This window comes from Cebus imitator, unplaced genomic scaffold (assembly GCF_001604975.1).
Source record: "Cebus imitator isolate Cc_AM_T3 unplaced genomic scaffold, Cebus_imitator-1.0 Scaffold61, whole genome shotgun sequence".
NCBI lineage: Eukaryota > Metazoa > Chordata > Mammalia > Primates > Cebidae > Cebus > Cebus imitator.
The window spans coordinates 9,633,774-9,656,452 of record NW_016107376.1 but is presented as its reverse complement, the minus strand read 5'-3'; the positions used below and the strand labels follow the sequence as shown (position 1 = coordinate 9,656,452).

At 41.5% G+C, this 22,679-nt stretch overlaps 1 protein-coding gene across 2 annotated transcripts in view; it reads right to left on the bottom strand.

Moving 5' to 3' along the window:
* Nucleotides 1-22,679, bottom strand: part of FNDC3B (fibronectin type III domain containing 3B) — a 374,192-nt gene that overhangs the window by 86,366 nt on the left and 265,147 nt on the right. For both annotated transcript variants that reach the window (XM_017529886.2, XM_017529887.2), the window contains exons 8-10: nt 12,772-12,923; nt 9,542-9,601; nt 279-417 (exon numbers count right to left, since the gene is read on the bottom strand). In XM_017529886.2, the coding sequence (XP_017385375.1) occupies nt 279-417; nt 9,542-9,601; nt 12,772-12,923 (351 nt within the window). The remainder of the gene's footprint in view (nt 1-278; nt 418-9,541; nt 9,602-12,771; nt 12,924-22,679) is intronic.

The following is a 22,679-nucleotide window of genomic DNA, read 5'->3' as shown; positions in this document are numbered from 1 at the left end:
ACATACTTACCATGCAGAAAACCAAACACATCACAAAACCGGAATCGTGCTACAAAATATTTCAAATGGCTAGAGACTGACATATTAACTCAAGACTCTTGCTCTGTTGCCCAGGCTGGAGAGCCGTGGTGCGATCATGGCTCACTGCAGCCTTCAAACTCCTGGGTACAAGTGATCCCACCTCCGCAGCTCCCCAGGTCGCTGGGACTAGAAACACATGTCACCACACCTGGCTAATTTTTAAACTGAGACTATTCTTGATGCTTTGAGCTACCCACCTTCCACTGCAGGGTTAGGGAACTTTTGCTCCTGTGTACCAGCTTAGGAGGGAAAGGACACTCGGGCGCACAGCTGTGGGTGGTGAAGCTGACAGGCTCGGAGCAGGATCCCTTTACGGAATTGTACATGGCATACACCCTGAAAACAAAACAGACACAGTCAGTGGCAGTGACTCATCACAGAAGACCAGGATTCTTATCTTTGCTTTAGCCTAAGGCTTTCTACAGATGAACAGAATTTCCTACAGAGGGAGTACCACGCTCGCGCTCCTATCTATTGGTCTTGTCCTGACCTTTGGTTAGCATTAACAGGGGACCGTCGTCCCCATAGGTGTCAGCCTCAGCGCATGCCACCCAGCTCCGTATCAAGACAGGCAGCATCTACTCACTAGAAGAGATTATTCTAAGTAAGAATATAAACCCTAAGTCTCAGAACGGTCTCCAAATACACGTTCTAAAAACTAACAAGCTGCTCTCTGGTTGACTTTATCTGGAAAAAAGGCTAAAAGAAGAGGTAAGAGCTGGATAAAAAGGTAAAACAATCAGCAATGAGAGTCCACAGATTGGAGAGAGCATAAAAGTACAAACAGGGTAGATATCATCTTTGAACTATGTTTAATGCTGTACATATTTAGGTAAAACTATAGATGTTTCCCATAGAAGCATGTATGCTACCAAGTGTGACTTTCTCTAATTCAACAAAAACGATGTTCGGGTAGAGTTTTATGCATGTGAAATATTTAACTCTTTTTTTTTTTTTTTTTGGAGATGGGGTCTCACTCTGTCGTCCGGGCTGGAGTGCAGTGGCGTGATCTTAGCTCTGCAACCTCTGCCTCCTGGGTTCAAGCGATTCCCGAGTAGCTGGGACTACAGGCATGCACCACCATGCCCGGCTAACTTTTGTATTTTTAGTAGAGACGGGGTTTCATCACGTTGACCAGGCTGGTCTTGAACTCCTGACCTCAGGTGATCCGCCCACCTCGGCCTCCTAAAGTGCTGGGATTACAGGCGTGAGCCAATGCGCCTGGCCGCAAATATTTAACTCTTATACATGGAGCCAAGATTAAAGATGTTCATTCTGTACACGAAAATGTTTGGCTCAACACTAAAACATATGTGCCTGATTTCTCCAGAGACACCATGAAGAAAAAGCATGTAACATGCTATTATAATACCATACTCTTCAAATAGCTTAAAATATGACTTGATTTTTATCACCTTCCTCTCTATTGGGAATTTACTTTTTCAAAATTGAAAATGTGCTCTTAAAAACAACAACAACAAAGAAACCTGTGCTGCCTAAAACAGACGGAAGGATTAAACTATTCACAGAGTTGGTAAATAGATATTGAACCCTTAATTCTTACAGCCACCCTCTCTGAGGTAGGAAATCTTCTTACCCATTTCAGACAGAAGGAAACAGAGATGAAGTAAATTTCCCAAGGCCACACAGCTAGAAATTTGCATCGGTGGTATTCAGCCTTGGAAGTCTGACCCATATACGGTACTGCCTAATCCCCTGTTCATATTTCTCTAAACACCACAATCCACTTCCCTTCACTCTTCCCAATGAACACAAACAACAGCTAAAGATAATAACATTATGGAAGATAGTTCCCAATTGTGTGTGTGATCTCCAAAGTCATTTCTCTACAAAGTCCATCATGAAAAAATCATAGAGGCCATACAGGTCAAAAGCGCTAACAGTTGTGTCTACTTTCTACCCCAAAGATAAAAATACATCCATGTTACACATTTCACTTATTTGCCTTGTGGGAGGAAAAGCATGAAATTCAATCCAAACAAATGATGCTTATCATTAAGATGCCCTCCACCCAACCACCAGTGAAGGAAATGCTCCTTTTTGCATGCACCGTATGTAGGCACGTGATAATATAAAACGAAATAGTAGATGTGGCAAGATCATTTCTGTGTGTCAGGATGGGCTCGCTGGGAGTAAGTTACTTTAAATGAATCGCAAAATGTTCCAGGCACGGGCAGGGCTCAAGCCTGAACTTTGACACACAGAATTCTACAACAGGTGACTCATGGGCTGCATCTGGCCCAAGACGTGTGTGTGTGTGTGCAGTGTGCAAAAACAGAATGTTTTGAAATATTACAGCCACCTATGAATTAAAGGATAAAGGCAATGATCATCACAAAGAGACAACCAGACCCTATGCATTCCTAATAAAGGACTATGTCACCACCTATACAACTGTCTTGGCATTAAAACTGAACCTGTATCTGATTAAACCTCTTCATCGCTTTACAGCAAACACAGAGGACAGGAAAACAATAGTAAGCAACACGACACAGACGCCATCAGCCAAATTCATACTAGAGGAAGACTCTACGGGACAAACAAATTAATCCAAGAGATAAGTTGCAGGAGAGAGAAGATCAAGGGAAAAATGAATGGACTGAAATAAATTTAAGACATATCAGCCAAACCACATATTCAGATCATGTTTGAATTTCAATTACAACAAACCAAACACACAAAAGTTTTCATTTTTAGAACTGAGGAAACGGGAATAGTCCCTGGATTGTGAAGACATTTCAGGTGTGTGTGATGATGGTAATACGGTTTATAGGTGAAACAATATAATGTCTGCACCTTGAAAATCATCAAGGCAGGGGAGGGGTAAGTGAGGACATTGAGGTAATAAGAAGTGGGGTGATGAGACTTCACTAACTATATACTTCTGACTATATAAAACATGTTCTGAAATAAAAATCTAAAAAATTAAGCCTACACTGAAAAATATCTGGAGTTCTCTCATTTTAAAAACCAAACTTCTGGCTTCTCTTTAAAACTAGAAGTTTTAGCAACACTTGGACCTTTTTTTATTTTTTTTTGAGATGGAGTCTCGCTCTGTCACCTAGGCTGGAGTGCAATGGCACAATCTCGGCTCACTGCAACCTCCACGTCCCAGGTTCAAGTGATTCTCCTGCCTCAGCCTCCAGAGTAGCTGGGATTACAGGAACCTGCTGTCATGCCCAGCTGATTTTTATATTTTTGTAGAGATGGGGTTTCACCATGTTGGCCAGGCTGGTCTTGAACTCCTTGTTCCACCCACCTCGGCCTCCGAAAGTGCTGAGACCACAGGCGTGAGCCACTGCACGCAGCCTCACTCAGCCCTCTTTCCTGAGTAGTAATAATGAATTAAATCTGAGAGCAGCTCCCTGCTTTCGATGGTGCAGGTGCTGAAGAGTTCACTGGAGTCCCCACCATTCTTACTGTCTTCTCAGCACTAAGGCTGCTTTGCAGCTGACCCTTACCCAGTCCACTTTAGCTGTTTAGGTTTGGTTCTCTGCCTCCACCAAGTAAGTATCTCAGTTTGCAATGACTGTGCATTTGCCTACAAATGCAGAATTATACTCAGGCAGATCAGGTTCTGGATGTTCACAAAAACAGTGCCACCAAAAACCCATCTGGATAACAGAGCAGAGGGAGGGAGGCAGGCAAACAGCCTGTAAAGTACTAGCAGGGCGCAGTCAGTTGTCTGGGGAGAGGTACATTCATCTTAGTAAAGCTCTTTGTTCATTTTTAGTGGGATTCTTGGGAGTCAGCAATCCATACCTCCTAGGCTGGAGAGTCATCAGTGATGAAGACTCCTGGTGGCTGGGAGGATGGCAGTGGGGATGAAGTAAAAGAACCTGATGCAGCTTAGAAATCTGAGGTAGTTGACAACGGATAGTTGTTTGGGCCAGAGGGAGTTAGTTATTTTTCTTGCCTTTAATCTTAAACAACGTTATGTTAAATTAAGGGTCAATGCTTTTCACACGTAAAATTTTGTCAGCAAGGAAAAAAAAAGATCTATTTTATACGGCAATATACATACGCTGCATATAGTACAAAAAGTTTGGCACCATACTTAAGTATCCCATGATTACATCCGTCAATTATAGTAGTTCAGTAAATGGACAGCAACTTACTGTAATTGTGACTAGCAACACTTTTACCAGTAACTTTTACAGAAAAGAAATATCTCTGCAAATGATGCTACATTTTAAAGAATACGGCAATATTTTTTTCCATAAATATCATCATACTGCAATGAGTTTTCCATAAATATCATCATGTAAAAGGAGAATCTATAGAGTACGGTCAGTTTCTTGGGTTAAATAAGTCAGCAAAGAGCTCAGTTTTTGTTGCATTTATCCCAAGAAAAGAAAACATTTTTCTAACAATATAATTAATATTGTTTTCACATTTGTTTCAGCTTAAATACTGGCTGAACGCTTAGGAAACAGGTGCTCCAAGAATTTCAGAAATATGCCGCCAACTTTTCCTAGCACGTCGTAACATACTAGGAGCACAATTTCTGGTCAATAACATGCATTTCATAATCCTTCACTGTGCTTGTCAACCATATTTTTGGAAATGTTTCATTGCATAACTTTTCTGGGAAATGTCATTATATGATATCATCTCTGGGCAACCTGTTTGCCAAATTGTTTAGGCGGATGACTAGAAAACTGCTTCAAAATTGTCATGAAATTGCTATCCATTCCATCACTCAATTCCTGATTATTCTAACACTGATAAAAATATATATTATTGACTCCAGCAGTAAAATGGTCATCTTAATGCCATTATAAATTTAGAACTACCAATTAAAAGACGGATATACTTTTCTGACAAATGCATACACAGCATACATTTGTGTATGTATATTTATTTGTACAGATAAATGTATATATGTATAAATGTTCACGTTTGTAAAGTTACATATTTTTATACATAAGTATTTAAAATATAATGTAATTTATACATATTGGATTTTTCTCATTTCTCCCTCTTCCCCAGTACACAATCTCTCTGTCTCTGCCTGCCTCTGTCTTTCTCTCTGTCTCTCTCTGTCTCTTTCTCTCTGTCTCTCTCTGTCTCTCTCTCTCTCTCTCTCTCTCTCACTCACACACACACACACACACACACACACACACAGAGAGAGATTGATTGAGATTTTCTATTAGTGGCTTTATACAATACATAACACAATGCCCTTTACAGAAGCACTGAATAACCTTGACAATTACAAATGGATTCCTTTGAAATATTATATGACATTAAACCAAAAAAATTAATTTGTGTTAAAAAATAGGGTAACAAGGCCGGGCATGATGGCTCATGCCTGTAATCCCAGTACTTTGGGAGGCCGAGGCGGGCAGATCACGAGGTCAGAAGATTCAGACCATCCTGGCAACATGGTGAAACCCTGTCTCTACTAAACTCCAAAAAAAAAGCCGTGCGAGGTGGTGCACACCTGTAGTCCTGGCTATTCAGGAGGCTGAGGCATGAGAATCGCTTGAACCTGGGAGGCGGAGATTGCAGTGAGCCAAGATTGTGCCACTGCAGTCTAGCCTGGCGACAGAGTGAGACCCCTTTGCAAAAAAAAAAAAAAAAAGAATAGGATAACAAATATGTATATATCATAGAGGAGTACCATCTTCCTCGATCACTAGGAGTTTAGGAGAAAAAAATAATACTGACTGAACAGAAGTGTAAGAATGACACACAAAAACTCACAGTAAAAAGTGGGAAAGAAGAAACATCTTTAAACCTGAAGTGTCTTGGAATATAATTTTCCATGTGGAATCTGGCTCAAATGGCATGACAGATGCTAACTGAAGCAGCCACAGGCATGTGAGCTACACAGTACTGTACAAACGATGTCACTATTCTCAACAAATTCCTAGTACCAGTGCATTGGTGACAAGAGCTGTTCTGGCCTAGTAACTGAAGCCAAGTACCAGGCAGTTAAATGACAGGACTCCACGACTGAGACTGTCATTGAAAAAAAAAAAAAAAAAGGTCTGTGCATCTGATCGGTGAACTCATGCAATACTACTAATATGGGCGCGGTGGAGGGGCGGAAGGAGTTATAAATGAGAAAAAAACATTACATGAAGATAGCAAGCTATCAATGTGAATAAGATAGACTCAGTGGCAAAATAAAAAGTGACAAGAAATATAAGAACAGAAGTCTAGATGAGACTTCAATACATAATTTAAGAAAGAAGTCTTACACTCTACTACAGAGCAATTTGACCAGGGACTACTGCAGATCTTAATAAAAATGTGCAGTATTAAGAACTGGAAGAAAAAAATGTACCTTGCTTTGTGCTGCTAAAAGAAATATCTCAGTTTTCATAGCTGGCTTTACAGACTTCCATCTCTTTCTACGTTGGCAATGCACAAACAAAATGGCAATGAATTAATTAATTCATTTTTTATTTATTTAGAGACAAGATCTCGCTCTGTCGCCCAGGCTGGCGTGCCGCGGCCAGGATCAGGGCTCACTACAGCCTCAAGCTCCCTGGCTCAAGTGATCCTCTCACCTCAGCCTCCCGAGCAGCTGGGACTACAAGCATACATCACCACACCCAGCTGATTTTTTATTTTTTGTAGAGTAGGGTCTCACTATGTTGCCCGGACTGGTCTTGCACTCCTGGGCTCAAGTGATCCTCTTGCCTTGATCTCTCAAAATGCTGATGTTACAGGCGTGAGCCACTGCACCCAACCTAAGTATTCATTTTCCAGCTGTCAGTAAAGAAATTCTTCTGTAGTTGCTGTAATGAATATAGTGAAGAAACTATTTCTACACAGCTTTTTGAGGCCTTACAGGTGACTATCACATTTAAAATATTTGAGGCCACTCCACATGATAAAAGCTTACATTCCCAGAACTGAGACTCAGAATGTTAATTATACTGTAAAAAAAAAGAATTTGCTCCTTGTTTTCCGTGTCAAACAAAACACATCTTCATGTCAATAAAAACGTGAATGATACGATCAAACTACAGACAGGTTCAAAGAACTTGCATCATTAAGTCCTATTTTATTTTCAGAGCATGGAAAAACTACAACGAGTTTGGGAAAACCAAAACGTAACACTTATACATGGCTTTACAGGTCTAAAATAGACATGCACACGTTTGCTCTCATACTATCTTCCTGAGGCTGGTATCATTATCATTCTCATTTTATAAATGACAAAGGAAGGCCAAAGAAGTTTCAATGGCTTGCTTAAGCACACGCCCTTAGTAAATGACAGAGCCATGAACTCCATGTCATAAGCCATGTCCACTATGCACAGCGCTGCCTCATCCCAGCAATTCAAGGCAGAGGAAGCTACATCTAAATAAGTGTTGCAAGTGTTAAGATTCTTCTCTAGCTTAAAAAAGACTGTAAAAGAGAAAAGAATGTATGATCTATATGGACTGGGCATTAGGCAGTGCACAAAGACTAAATCTGGACTATAGATACTTTTATGAGGAGAGAAAGGACGTTGAAAACATACTAAAATTGGCCATCAACAAGGAGAGAGAACTTCCTACCTTTCTGGAAAGCAGAGAGGTAGGACCAATAATAGTTGGTGGCACACTAGGTTGTACATGTGTGGTGTCACATGTGTGTCAAATGCCGAAAGCAAGGAGTCCGAAATGTGTCAGGAGAAAGTCTAGACCCATGTCCTCCAGATGGTCACCACCTCGTGGCTACTATCCTGTTCCTTTTGGAGAATCCATTAACTATTCTATCTGCCCAGAAGTTCAAGATGCTCTTAGATCTTGCGGTAAAAATAGCTGATGAGCAAATGTTCTCAAATTTACCCTTTGTAATTAGAGTTAAAAAAAAAAATGAATGGAACAACAGACAGGATGTTAAATAAAGGGAAGGCTCTTCACGACATTTAAGTTTTTTAAAAAAGATATTGTAAGCTCATGAATGAGCAGGAAATTAACAAAATATACATTTAGTAACCACAGAAGCAATAAACTTAAAGCACGGAGCAGAAAGAAATGTATGTTAACAATGAATAATAACATTTACATGACTTTTACGTTTTCTGCTTTGCTGTTAAATTGACCATTTTGAAAATGGTTAAACTATTTCTATTATTATCTTAGCTTCAAAATTACATAGATCTTTTTGTACACAGTGTGTGAAAAGTTCAATATGTTTGGGCAGAAGCTAATTGACTCAAAATCCAAAGTTTTGATTTAAACAGGAGGAGACGGTGGCAATGGTGTTCATCTAAACAATATGACAGCTAAGCAGACGTGCGCTCTATGCCTCCATACGAAACAACTTGCTCTTACATGCAATGCTTTAAACTTTTTTTAAGAACTTATGCAGCTAATAAGATATTACATCCTCAACACACATCCTTGCTTTACTACCTTTTTGTACTGAGAAAATTACAGCACAGTGTTCTACGTGACGTGACCAAAGGTAAAGCAGCCAGTTCATGGCAGAATCTGACTCACACTCAAGCGTCCTGATAATTAATATATGCTCCTCCTACTTGACTACCTTGCCTCCAGCCCCATCCCAAAATCTTTAACTCTTGATGTGAATTAACCTTTGGAAAATATAATAATAGATGTATATTTCATGATTACAGTTTTATTCTGCAATCTTTATGTACACAGACATAACTGAAAAAAGTAGAAGACTCTGTTGTTATACATCCAGTTAAATAAAATTACACTTTCTGGGGAACTTAAATAAAACGAAGACTAAAAAAATTTTTTAAATGTTAGGGTCATATTCAGACCTGCTTCTTTGCCAATAAGCATCTTTAAATACTCAGATATCTTTAAATAATCAGATGGTCTCTCTAAAAATTCAGATAACACTTTCCTCCTTACAGATCTGTGGTTGGCTGGGATTCTTCCTAAAATAAGCTGGCCCTACCTTCCAGAGTAGTCGCAGTAGGGATTCCAGAAGATCACAGTAGAGACCTCAGACTATGTATCATACCACGGGGGTTAACTGTTTTGCCAAATTGAGTTAATTCTTGTCAGAGATCATCTGATGCTTATATTCCTTGCCTTTTTCAAAATCTACTGGCTTTTAAGGTCTAACATTGTACTTGCAACATGCAAAAGGCTTCTTCAGTCATTTGGTCTGAATATACAATTTATATGATGGTCTATGCAAAACACTGATATGCCCATGATAAAAAAAAAAATTCATTTGTTTCATAGAAAGAAAATGTTACACCACAGTGCAACAGACCTGGGAAGACCATGTAAAATTACTTTTAAAATGTTTAAAATGATTTTCAGTGTTTAACATCTACTTTTCTATTCACGAAAGCACTTGTCTTCCAGTCACTATGCTTTTGAGACTCACGGTACTTAAACCTTCAGCAAGTAAGCAACATTCAGCAAAAACTTCAAAGGGGGAACCTGTTTCACTTTGCCACCTGGATTCCCCAATACAGTTCGGCTTTTATATCCCAGCTCACCTCACATGATAATCCGTTGCTGGTCTAAGATCTTTCAGGTTACATTCTAATTCTTCACCACTGTAAAGAAAAAGCATTCATTAGTTGCTAATACCAGTTTCAAAAGCAAATGAGATTTGGAATTCGGGTCTTTAGTAATGTACTGACAATTATGTCAGATCCCACCGTAAACCAGAAATAAACTTCTTATTTGATATTATTATTTGTTTGGGACTAGAAAATTAGGCTCCTGTTAATGAAGCCATCTTAGATCTGGAAAATGGCATGGTTAACTTACTAATAAAATTCTAAAAGAACTTTTCACTTCTTACAAGTAAATACATAAGAATAACTAAGTAAGCAAATGAACGAATGAACAAATGAATAAAAATTACCATACCAGCTGTTAACAGAAGGTACTTTCCACACTTAAGTTGGCAGGAACCTCAACTATATCAACTCTAGACTGTCTTGACAAAATCACAATCCCACTTCCTCACTTACCAATGCAACCAATAAATAGCTCTCATATAAAATAAAACCGTTTATATCCTCAAAAGTTGCAAATGAACCTCAACTTAAACAATGAGGGTGCAACAAACACAAAATGAGGAATGTTCCATTGAAAATTCTTAAACAGGTGAGAGGTGTATATACGTGTGTGACTTATTTTGTATTCTTCAAAAATATCAGTGTCATGAAAGTGAAAGAAATACCACGGAGGTGTTCTGAATTAAAGAAGGCTAAAGAGACATGACAATGAAAGGCACTGTCTGACCCTGGACTAGATTCTGCACAGGAGGGGATGAAAACTGCTCAATTTTTCAAAATAACAGGCATTAGTTAGACCAAGTGACAAAGCTGGAATATAGACAACAGATGAAAGTATTATATCAATGTAAGTTTATGAAGCTGATAATTACACTACGGTTCTTTTAAAAAAATCTTATTTGGCCGGGCACTGTGACTCACGCCTGTAATCCCAGCACTTTGGGAGGCCGAGGGGGGTGGATCATGAGGTCAAGAGATCGAGACCATCCTGGCCAACACGGTGAAACTCCGTCTCCACTAAAAAATACAAAAATTAGCTGGGCGTGGTGGTGCATGCCTGTAGTCCCAGCTACTTGGGAGGTTGAGGCAGGAGATTTGCTTGAACCCGGGAGGCGGAGGCTACACTGAGCCAAGATTGCGCCACTGCACTCCAGCCTGGCACCTGACGACAGAGCGAGACTCTGTCTCAAAAAAAAAAATCTTATTTATAGAAAACATACTGAAATGTTCTGCCGGAAGGGACTGTTACATATAAAACTTATCAAAAAAAATATGGATTGAGGACAGAAAGAGAGGAAGGAGTTCAAATGATAACGCAGAGTGTCAAGTTAATAGCAAGTGAATCTGGGTACGAAGTATACATGTATTCCTTGATTTCTCTATTTTTATGACACCTTATGAGCTTGAAATTATTCCAAATAAAAGGCTGGTTTTTTTTTTTAACCTGTGAACTGGAAGCTGTGTCCAGACCTTGCCTGAAGCTGTCGTTTGGCCTGTAGTGTATCTTTAAAATATCTTGGATTTGCTCCATTAGTTTAATAACAGGCAAGTTTACACAATAATTCAGACTTTCAGCATCGTTTGGAAACAAAAAAATCCAAAGAGTCAGCAAATTTGGGCAACAACCGTCCGCGGCTGCGTGGTGGCTGCTTCCTTTCGATGGCAACAGGGCATTTCCACTGACCGCATTTTCAGCTTTCCACTCTGCTCGTGCGTGTTACCTGCCGAGCCTGTCTGAACACTTGGGGCTCCTGCCACCATGTTCATCTTGCATGGAAAGACTCTAACCACAGTTGTCCCTCAGCATACACAAGGGGATCAGTACCAGGACCCCACCCCCACACAGCATATGCCCACAGTCAAGTTGGCCCTCCATATCCGCAGGTTTTGTATCCTGTGAATATTGTTCTGATCTGCATGTGGTTGACAAGGAATCCGTGTGCACGTGGATCCATGCAGTTCAGAGCTGCGTTGTTTAAGGGTCAGTTGTATCTGTTCCTTGCGGGGCACGGGGGAGATGACATTCTGTTTCTTTAAAGCTGCTACTAATTCTGATTTTTCAGACTAGAATAAAATGGTGGTGGGCCACAGTTAGGAATATCCTAAATACGGTGGGGAATCCCTGGAGTGTGTTCAGAGGGGCAGTGATCTGGCCTGACTCTTATTTCTACACTAAGTAGGCAAGGCTGCAGGAGAGCAAGACTGGAGGGGGAAGACCCCCAGGAGAGTCCGGAGGGCGTCCAGGGAAAAGACAGTGGAGGCCTCCTGGGCAGCAAGAGGAGGCCACAGCAGCCACGGGGCTTCCGTCCTTACCTCTGTCCCTCTTTCCTCTCCAGGAAGAAGGCTGTCTGTGGAGCAAGAATTAGAAACAGGAAAGGGGACAGAGGGGTCTGTGCCACTGATGCAGCAGGGAAATAGGAGAGAAAACAAACAGCTCTGGCAGAAAAAGTGAGGCCTGTGTGACCACATTACCCTGGGCGTGGGCAGTCACTGCAGGGTCCACTCACAGGGAGGCCAAACGAGCAGTGACTTTCTGATTTCCTGCTCTGCAAACCTGAGCAGTGCTCAGTAATTACAAAGAAGAAAGACATGGCCCTAAACTTTTTCTCACATTCGGAACACAGTTACACATGGTTCCAATGGTCAGTACCTGGAGTCCACAGGGGAGAAGGGCTAATCCCTTCTCCGTGAGCTAAACTTTTGACCATTTAAGGCACCTGGCCCAAAATGAGATGAAATGTTTTAAAGTCGTCTTTTATTACAGGCTAGAAAACTATTGTGCAAGAGAAGAAGGAGGGTAAACAGAAGGAAAACATGTATTGTAGAACTTTAACCGGCTACAAAATGGTCTGGCTGTAAAACATAAGAGGTAACCTTTTAATTGCCTGATGTATGCAAAAACTCAAAGTCATAATCGCCTTTTGCCAGTAGACATTAACAGAAAGTTTTCATTAATTACAGACAGCAAATGCAACCAAGTGATGTATTTCACCCATACCAAATAGCTCTACGCTGCTCATTTCCAAAAAAGAATTGCTCTGGACACAACGAATTCTCAGCATTATAATTATTACTAAATCTTAGAATAAATGAAAAGCAAATTTGCCAAGCCTATACAGTTTTCCTTTGTTTTCTATTTTCCTTAACAACTCCAATTTTATAGTTAAGCAGCAAAGAAAAACAACAGAAACATACACAACCTGTAAATTATCTTGTATTTTCCATCTCGTCCTTTGTCTGATAAGGCAACCTCGTAACTGTAGGGGAAGGAGAGACCACTGTGGGGTCCACAGGAAAGTCCAACAGGGGGAGCCCAGGACAACACAACTGCTCTCGCCTGAATATTAGAAACCTGAGGAAGAAAAACAGGGGGCAAGAGTATTCAAATCCATTTTACATTTTCATAATTATTAGTAGTGGCATAAAACTGGCTCACAGTTACAAGGTAAATGAGTTTAATTACAATGAAAGACATCTTATATGGTGCTCTCTTGCAAAGTCTTGGTGTCCCGAATATGGTTCTTGCAACAACTGTCCTTAAAATGCCAACCTTCACCCAAATCCAGTGCAATTTGCATTCTGTCCTCCATGAAGTAATGTCATGCAAGGAAATTTGTTTTAAATTAAGTAAAAAGCTGAATGTAAGATTTCTACATTATGTGCAAGAAGTCATACCCATAGGTACTTTGATCTGGTTTCAAGTCCTGCATGGTGTCAAATCATTCTTCAAAACTAATACCTTTCAAACGACAGCCCTTGAAGTCCTGCAGATTCCCAGGAGAAGCCAATGGGTGGAGAACTGGAACAAAGGCCCAGGCTGATGTGGGATTGAAATCTGTGTAGAAGTGGAGATGTCTCACCCCTCTAAGCTCTGCTTTTATACTTTTGGTTTAGCTTCTGCTTCAGACATCATTTGAACCGAAGACTCTGGGACTTAAAATAGCCAGAATCTTCCTAAAATACTACTCTGAAGCATGTTCTACAAAATCTATACCATCTTCGAGAGGTCTTTACGAAGACTAAGCCCTGGCTGGCCACAGCTGTAAACTGTTTATTGATAGACCCTGTATGGGCTTCCTTCCTGTTATGGTTTGGATTTGTGTCCCCGCCCAAATCGCATGTGGAATTGTAATCCCCAGTACTGGAGGAGGGGCCTGGTGGGAGGTGACTGCATCATTGGGGTGGACTTCCCCTTGTCAGATCTAGTTGTTTAAAAGTGTGTGGCACTGGCACTTCCCCCTTCTCTTTCTCCTTTTCAGGCAATGAAAGACATGCCTGCTTCCCCTTTTCTTCCACCATGATTGTAAGTTTCCTGAGGCCTTCCCAGCCATGCTTCCTGTACAGCCTGCAGAAGTATGAGTCAATTACATCTCTTTTCTTTATAAATTACCCAATCTCAAGTAGTTCTTTATAGTAATGTGAAAACAGGCTAATACTCTTCCCTTCTCTGTCCCAGTTCCCTTGTCTCCACCCAGGGCTTCCTGGGTCACATCCCCACTAACTCTTTGCACTCCAATCTTTGTTTTAGAGTCCTTTTCTGGAGAAACCCAACCTAAAATATGATCTAATGATTTAAAGTAAATCTAAGGACAAAACTTTAATGTTGTAACTTTCTAAAGGCTCTTCTATTGCTATCTGACAGCATATTAAACACAAACAAGGCTTAATACAGGTGCTAAAGCTTAATGTTCACAAAGACTTTATAGCTGTAGATGAATAGGCCTTAGATGCAGACCGGTGAACTGTTCAGTCCCTTTTTTTTTCCTTCTTCTATTTTTGTCACTATCTGATCTATATAAAGGTTATTAGAATTATTAAATACTTGAAATACAAATAATAAAGATGGAAAATGAATATAGAGTCTCTCTTTATCTGTCCTTCACTGCATTTTCAGTAGACATCACTCCACACTATTTGTTCCATATAAATAGAACATCATGATATATTGAGCCAATTGTTTAGTCAGATTCCTGCCCGTCCTTCAAGGCCCCAGCCTGGCCTCACTACCTCCCAGTAGGCTTCTCTAAATTATCTCTAAATTATCAGCTCCTCCGTGTTCTACAGAACGTTGTGAATATTGCCATAATTGCTAATCATGTTATGGCCTTTGTCTACCGTCCTTGGACCTTGAGACTCCCTCAGGACAGAATCCAAGTCATATTCAACTGTGATCAGTGGTTGCTTAGTATATGCTTGTTGAATAAAAAATAAAAGGAAATAATATAGTTGAGTTTCTGACACAGGCAACACAGAAGATGGCAGGCTTGTATTTACGCATCTCTTGAAAACATCTTAGAAGACTGCTACAGACTCAAACTCCACCCTTCTTGCTGTGGCCCCAGACTAGCGGCTCCTCTTCTGCACCCCTCTGACCTATCTGTCCCACAACGCTGTGACTGCCCCTCCAGGGTGCTGGCCTCTGTTACACCTCTGTGACTTTGTTTTTGACTCTCCTACTTCCTTGGCTTTAAGCAACTTCTTTCTGACCCAGTTCAAATGCTGCCTCTTTGTTTATTCATTTAATGGTCATACCTCACCCTGTGAGGGGCTGTGGACACAAAGATGATTAATGTATGATCTTTGGCCTCATGGAGCCCCAACCTGTTGAAAAGAGTCAGGTACATGAGGGGCCTCATGGCAGATATACTAAACACAGAGGGACTCTTAAGTGTCCTGAGACTGATTCTGGACAGGTTTCTGTGCTGTCTGCCCTGTCAGACTCAGTCACTCTTCTTTGTATTTTCCGTCCCTGCATTTGGTGCTTCTTACATTACACCAAGCATTACTTGGCTATCTGTGTGCTGTTTCCCTGCCTAGATTTAAAGACAGCATTTCTAACATGCAACAGTGTATCTGCTGAATTTCTTCACTTACGGTTAACGAGTAATCCTGAGGTATTGGGTATTATATCTGATTTTTAATATGGGACATATTTTGTTACAAAGGGTTTGGTTTCTGGAAAAAAAGGAGGCTCATTAGGTACCGGAAAACACTGAGCCAAGGTGATAAGTGGCTGCTTTGCACCCAAGAAAACAGAATATAGTAACACTGATTCTATGAATGGTGGTGTGAAATAGTACCATGTTTCAAAATAGCTCAAATGCCAACATTCCAGATACCAAACAAATATCCATAAAGACACATCCCTTTATACTCTACCTTTTATGTCAGCTATTACAACTTTCCTTTTTTCCCTTAGGACTTGGTGAAATTATTATTTAACCGAACAGAGGTATATTTTAGTTGAAGCATCAACTAAAATAACATTCACTTTTTCCCCAGAGTCCCCAAGCAAGCCTTCAGGATGCACACTGTCACCGGCATGCAATGCAGGTGTTGGTGGAAACGCATTCTTCCAATATGCCATCCTGTCAGAAAGGGAGCTTGAGAACTCAGCATCATTCTCAAAGGACAGCGGTTTCCCTGAATTCTCTCCTTGAGCTAAGCAGCCTGACACCCAGATGGTGATGATGTTCTGCGGCTAGTCCCTCCTGTGCTCCTGCTCTCTCCCTTTCTCTGACTTTTAGCCTGAGGTTTCCCTTGTTTAGGCAACGGAATCAGCAGAAAAAGAGCACTTGGTCTCCATGAGGACTTGGAACTTGTTTCCACGTAAGGTGGATTCCAGAAAATGACACGCTGTCTTTCAAGAGGATGTCACTTGAAGGTGAATTCTCAGCACTAGACATACTTACTCCAAGTGTCCTGGGAGGTAATGCCTTAATGAGAGATCTGGAATTCTAGGAACTCTATCTGGGTTCATGCCTATTTCAGAGCAAAAAGGGTCATAAATAACCTTCACATTGCAAGTCTCCTTCTGTGTGCTGAAACTTTCTTGCCAGCGGTGACCGAAATTAACTAGGCCATGGCTAATCTGATCGTCACAGTGATCACCATGGCTGTTGCTCCCCTCACTTCTCAAAAAAGTTTGGAAGCCATAAAATTAACCGACTTCCTGACGTTTAGTTAACCTACTGTAACTAGAAAGTCAATCTCCGAGGCCCGGTGTGGTGGCTCACGCCTGTAATCCCAACACTTTGGGAGGCCAAGGCAGGTAGATCACGAGGCCAGGAGATCGAGACCACCCTGGCCAACATGGTGAAACCCCGTCACTACTCTAAAATACAAAAAATCAGCCAGGTGTGGTGGCACAGCCTGTAGTACCAGCGACTCAGGGGGAGTACCAGCGACTTGGGAGGCTAAGGCAGGGGAACCGCTGAACCTGGGAGACAGAGTATGCAGTGAGCCAAGATCACCCCACTGCACTCCAGCCTTGTGACAGAGCAAGATTCTGCCTCCCAAAAAAAAAAAAAAAAAAGGTGATCTCCATTGTAATAGTGATGAAAAGTGGCAATTTCTAGTTATAAAATTACTGGACAAGGTGCAATCCGACATTTGTTTCTGCACTAGTGGTATAAAAGGGTCTGTTGTATAGGTTACCAGTGTAAGTCTGCATATAAATTATTTAAACTAAACTGCTTTTGAGCACATGGAAGGACTCCTAAAATTACTTCCTACTTCTAAATGGTCACATTCTGATTAGAAATCATTCCTGTCTGTTTATTAAGTGTAGATTCCAACTTAAAAGCAGTTGTTCTGTATGTGTGCATATAAGGAAATAAACTGCATTATCCTGTAGTTATTTGATATGTAATCCATAGCTTTCTTTCTCCTTGTACCTTCTCTCCTGCTCATCCCAATATTTTAATACTATTCTATAAAATTTTCCATTTTTATGCTCATATTTTATTATTATGCAAATGGCAGTACTTGGATTAGAAACACCATTTATTCTCATAGTTACTAAATCCTTTCTCTCATGTTCGAAAATATTTCCTTGTACATTGGTAGCTTCTAAATTTGGTCTGGCCTTTGGATTTAACTATGTGGGAGGCCTACTGATCTAATTAAAGAGTACAGTAAGGAAATATTACCACACAAATACTGGCTTCACTTCTAAAGTATCATCATGAGAAACACCACCGCAAAGGAAAATAAATGAAAAAGGAAAACGTCAAAGAAAAAGAATACTCAAATCTAAGAATTTCAGAGTCATCTGTTTTTATGATTCCCTAAGTGCTAAGAGCTGCCTATCTGCTCCCAGATGCACTGCTGTTTATCTTTCAAGGGATTGCTTCTTACAGGGGAAGTGTTCCTCGCAGGTCAGTTTACTCACTTCTGGAACCGACAAATCAATTGTTTCAACAAGCTAAACATTTGCGGATGGAAACAATGCAGAACCACAATTCCAAGTTACATTATTTATATCCTGAAGATAAACAGCCCACCAGTCTATGGGACAGTACATCTAGCACCACCACCAGAGAAGGTCACACCACATTAGGCTCGAGATGACTGACTAATAATTCTTAAGCCACTCAGAGTAATATCGGGCTTATTGCTCTGTTATGGTAGAAGCTATACCAGTGAAGTCCCCATGGCATCTAACTGTTCCAGTCCCAACATAAACACCTAGTATATTTGTATATCACTTTAATAAAATGAAGGTAAGTATTTGGATCTTTATAGTAGCTGGGTCTCTGAAGAGTCAAAGACTTGCTTGGCCAGCCGCGTAAATTCCAGCACTTTGGGAGGACGAGGTGAGCGGATCACTTGAGGTCAGAAGTTCGAAACCAGCCTGGCCAACATGGTGAAACTCCGTCTCTCTAAACTCAAAAATTAGCTGGGCGTGGTGGCACATGCCTATAGTCCCAGCTATTGGGGAGGCTGAGGCAGGAAAATTGCTTGAACCTGGAGGCAGAGGTTGCAGTGAGCTGAGATCGCACCACTGAACTCCAGCCTGGCGACAGAGTGAGACTCAGTCTCAAAAAAAAAAAAGACTTGCTCCATTCAGGGTGCCCAAAGATCTAGAAAGATGACTAGAATCTACAAGTATTATGTATTGTTCTGCACCTAAATAAAATCAACTGCAAAATCTCAAAGAAAAACATTACGTCTTTTATTTAGAGGTGCTACCACTTGTGGCTGAAAGGAACAAGAAATTAAACAATCCTTTTTGCAACTGGGTGCCCAACTTTCCATGGTTCTGCTTGTTTCTCTGTCAGATGGCCTGATACCTCTCCTTCCCACGCAGAGTATAGAAACTTTTGCTTAGTGATATGCTACAAATTGTAAGTACCGCATTCCAAGTATTTCATCAATAGTACATACTTTACTCTCAGGTAGTCCCAGGTAGCATTTCTTATCCTACCTTTCAAAGATGAGGAAACTGAGGTACAAGGAAATGATGTAACTTACCCAAGGTCACAAAGACAGCTAATAGCCATGCCAAGTGTCAACCCCGAGTGCCAGATTGCAAAGCACAGGTCTTCCCTCTGCCTTGTACTCCGGAGGAGGTGCATCCTGAGACTGGCCAGGCACCAAGCGTTTATCCTACCTGCCAGAACTCAGCTACAGCCACACAGCTCTTCAGTAAGCAACTGTTAAGTGTTTGCGATGTGACAGGGACAGTGCTAGGTATTAGGAGCAAAAAGTTAAATAGCACACAATCACAAACAAGAACTTCAGAAAGAAAAAGGGTACAAAGAGGAGAGAGAGAAATTGCATTAACAACTAATTGGGTGGGGAGGAAACAGTGGACTGCGTCAGACAAAAACATTTATAAGGATCGAGAGGGGAGTATGGAGGCCCCCCAAAGATGTCCACATCCTAGTCCTTGGAACTTATGGATATATCAGCTTACATGGCAAAAGGGACTTTGAAGATGTAGCTAAGTTAAGGCTCTCACGAAGGGGAAAGTTAACTTGGATTATCTGGATGGGCGGGTCCTTATAACTGAAAGAGGGAAGCAGGACAGTCAGAGACAGGCAAGTAACAATGGAAGCAGAAGCTGGAGGAATATGACTGCTGACTTGGAAGACAGAGCCAAGGGATGCAGGCTGCCTTTAGGAACTGGAAAAGGCAAGAAAACACGTCAGGTCCCAAAGCCTCCAGAAAGAAATGCAGCCCTGCCAACACCTGGGTGACAGCCTAGCCCGAGACATTTTGGGCTTTCTGGCCTCTAGACCTTTATGACGATAAATCTGTACTGTTCAATTTGGGTAAATTGTTACAGTAGCAATAGGATACACATAGGTGGAGAGAAGTTATTTTAGTCATGCGCAAAAGCAGGGGGCGTGAACAAGCATGACACTCATTATACCAACTCCCCTTGCCTGGTGTGCCTTCCACCCAGGCAACCTGGATATACTCACAGTGCCATCGAGAGAACCAGACATGGAGGGTGGCTAGCACCAACCACCACCCACATGCTGGCAAAGCAACTGTGTCCAGAGACACCCACTTCCCATCAGGTGATTTTCATCAAACTGCTTAAAAGGTAGGGTGTAGTATTTTGGCAAGTTCAGGTCTTGCTGCTAAAAAGAGCATGAGGTGGCTCACGCCTATAATCCCAGCACTTTGGGAGGCTGAGGTGGGTGGATCACGAGGTCAAGAGATCGAGACCATCCTGGTCAACATGGTGAAACCCCGTCTCTATTAAAAATACAAAAAATTAGCTGGGCATGGTGATGCGCGCCTGTCGTCCCAGCTACTCAGGAGGCTGAGGCAGGAGAATTGCCTGAACCCAGGAGGCGGAGGGTGCGGTGAACCGGGATCGCGCCATTGCGCTCCAGCCTGGGTAACAAGAGCAAAACTCCATCCAAAAAAAAAGAGCATGAAATATAAATAAATGCTGATCTACAGATCTTTAATGACTCTAGAGTGTGTTAACTATCCAAGGCTTTGTTTCTACTCACCTCCAGAAGGTTTTTCAACCTGCCTTTTCCAAACCTAGAAAGATAATGTGCTGCTTACGCTGCAGAATTAACAACTCCAGCTTCATAGAACTAAGGAAACTCTTGGGCTGCTCTGACTGTGTCTGTACCCATCGATGCCATGCTGATACAGAAATGTTATCTTTTGGCTGAATTTCTCACCCATGAGCCACTTCAAAGCTTTGGAGGAGGGTAATGAGACAGGATGGAGTCCAGTCAAGCTGGCTGGCCTTGCAGACAGGCTGTACCTGAGTGAATTCGCCAGGTCCGGGCCGCTGCCCAGCCACTCAGACAATCTGGCAGGTATTCCAGAGTCAGACTTGCATGTCAAACTATAAGACTCATGGAATCAAATATACACAATCAGATTGCCGGTTCATTGATTCACAATGAGAAACGGAAGTATCTGGTAGATTAGACAGTACTGCCATCCTGCCTCACATACTTTTTCTCGATGGGCAACAAGGAAGTCAAACTCTCAAAAGGCTACTAAGTGGACATCGAATGAAAACAAGGGGAGTTATGTACATGATTCAAGGGCCTAAAGGCACAAGGCTCTGCGAAGCCCGCTCTCTATGAGGGGTACGAACGGCCTGGCCAGGCTGTCATGGGTAGAGCCAACATCTGTGTGTTTCTGTAGCCAAGTAATCCTTATTTCCAAATGATACAGACAAAAGTTCTCAGATGACCCTCTTACCCTATTATATTTTACAACGCAGCTGCTTACGAAAAGCCTATTACCCTGCCCTAAAGCCTCTAAAGATTAAATGCCTAATAAATACTGAATGAAAAAAAAACGACCAATGAATCTAAATATGGCTTTTATCTTGCTACAGCCATATCACCCTCAAGAAACAAAGATACTGTCACTTCTTCAGGAAAGCAGTGACTAGGCATATCTGAGGAAAAGCACTGTGTGCATAAACATGATTAAGAAACGACTATCAAGTTCTGAAACTTACATTTGGGACCATGAGTTAACCCGTTGCTTGGCCCTCTCTCTCTGATTATGACTCCTTTGTTTTTCTCACGGATTTTTCTTCTTTCTACTACACTATAAACATAAGCTTTTTCCATGATCCCACCCTCACACCTTTTCCGATCTCTCCCTTATATTCCACCCCTGTCTGCGAAGCTATAATCCAATCCCACAACGTCAAGTATCATTCCTATGCATGTGATTTCCCTGTCTTATAACTTGTTCCTCCTTTCTCCTCAGCATTGACCTACCAGACATCTGTGACTGTCTGCTGTATCTACAGATTCCCTGACAGTGAAACAACCTTGCATGTCCAAGAATGGCACTGAAGATATAAAAAAGACAAAGACGTGAACCTGTTCTAGAGATTATTGGGAAAGACACAGGAACAAGTAAATGCAGTACAGTGTATTAAATATGATAGCAGAAGTCCATGAAGAGCACAGCAAAGCTGGGGGTAGTAGTAGTACTGTTATATGTAAATTTTCGGTGCCACAAAAGAAGTAGCACTTGAATATAAATTTTCTCAGCAAGGCAATTTACTTCCATAGAAGGGTGTGTCTCACAGATGGAGCAATGGTGAGCACACACCTGGACAAGGGAGGGGAAGGAGGGATTCTCATTCCTGATGCAGGTAGCCCCTACTGCTGTGTTGTTTCCCTATTGGCCAGGGTTAGACTGCACAGTCTAAGCTAATTCTGATTGGCTATTTGAGAACAGGGGTATGAGCCGGAGTGGCGGGGTGGGGTAGTTTGGTGGAAAGGATTGTTACAGAACAGGCCAGAGCAGGTGATCAGGGGAACAAATGTGAACTACTGACTAGAACTGGCGGGAAAATGTTTACTGAAACTAGAGGCAAGGGGTGAAGAGAACCAGGAAGTTAAACTTTAAAATGGAGAATTAACAAATACAAGAGCTGAACATACTGACATACCGATTCTTTGAAGACAAACTTGGAGCTCACTGTATCTAACAGGACCAGCGGTACTAAGTAAGCTCTACAAGCAGCCTCCCACTTGATGGGCATGGACAGTCATCAGGGAGGTGTCTTAGAGGAAGCAATTCCTGAGAAGAGGCATCTAAACCTGAAAGTCCAGTTATCCTCAACATTTGATATCTATTATAATAGGTTACAGTGCCATATTCTATGTCTATGACGGCTCTTGTATCTGTCCCCTGCTCCCTGCCACACAGATGTCACCACCCTAATTCTGACTCCCACAGCCTTTCACCAGGACTACAGTAGTAGATTCTAACACTTCTCTCCCAGCATCTACCCTCTTCTCACTCCAACTCATCTGCCAAACTGTTTATCACTCCGAAAATGCAGCCTTGATTACGTAACTTCTTAGCTAAA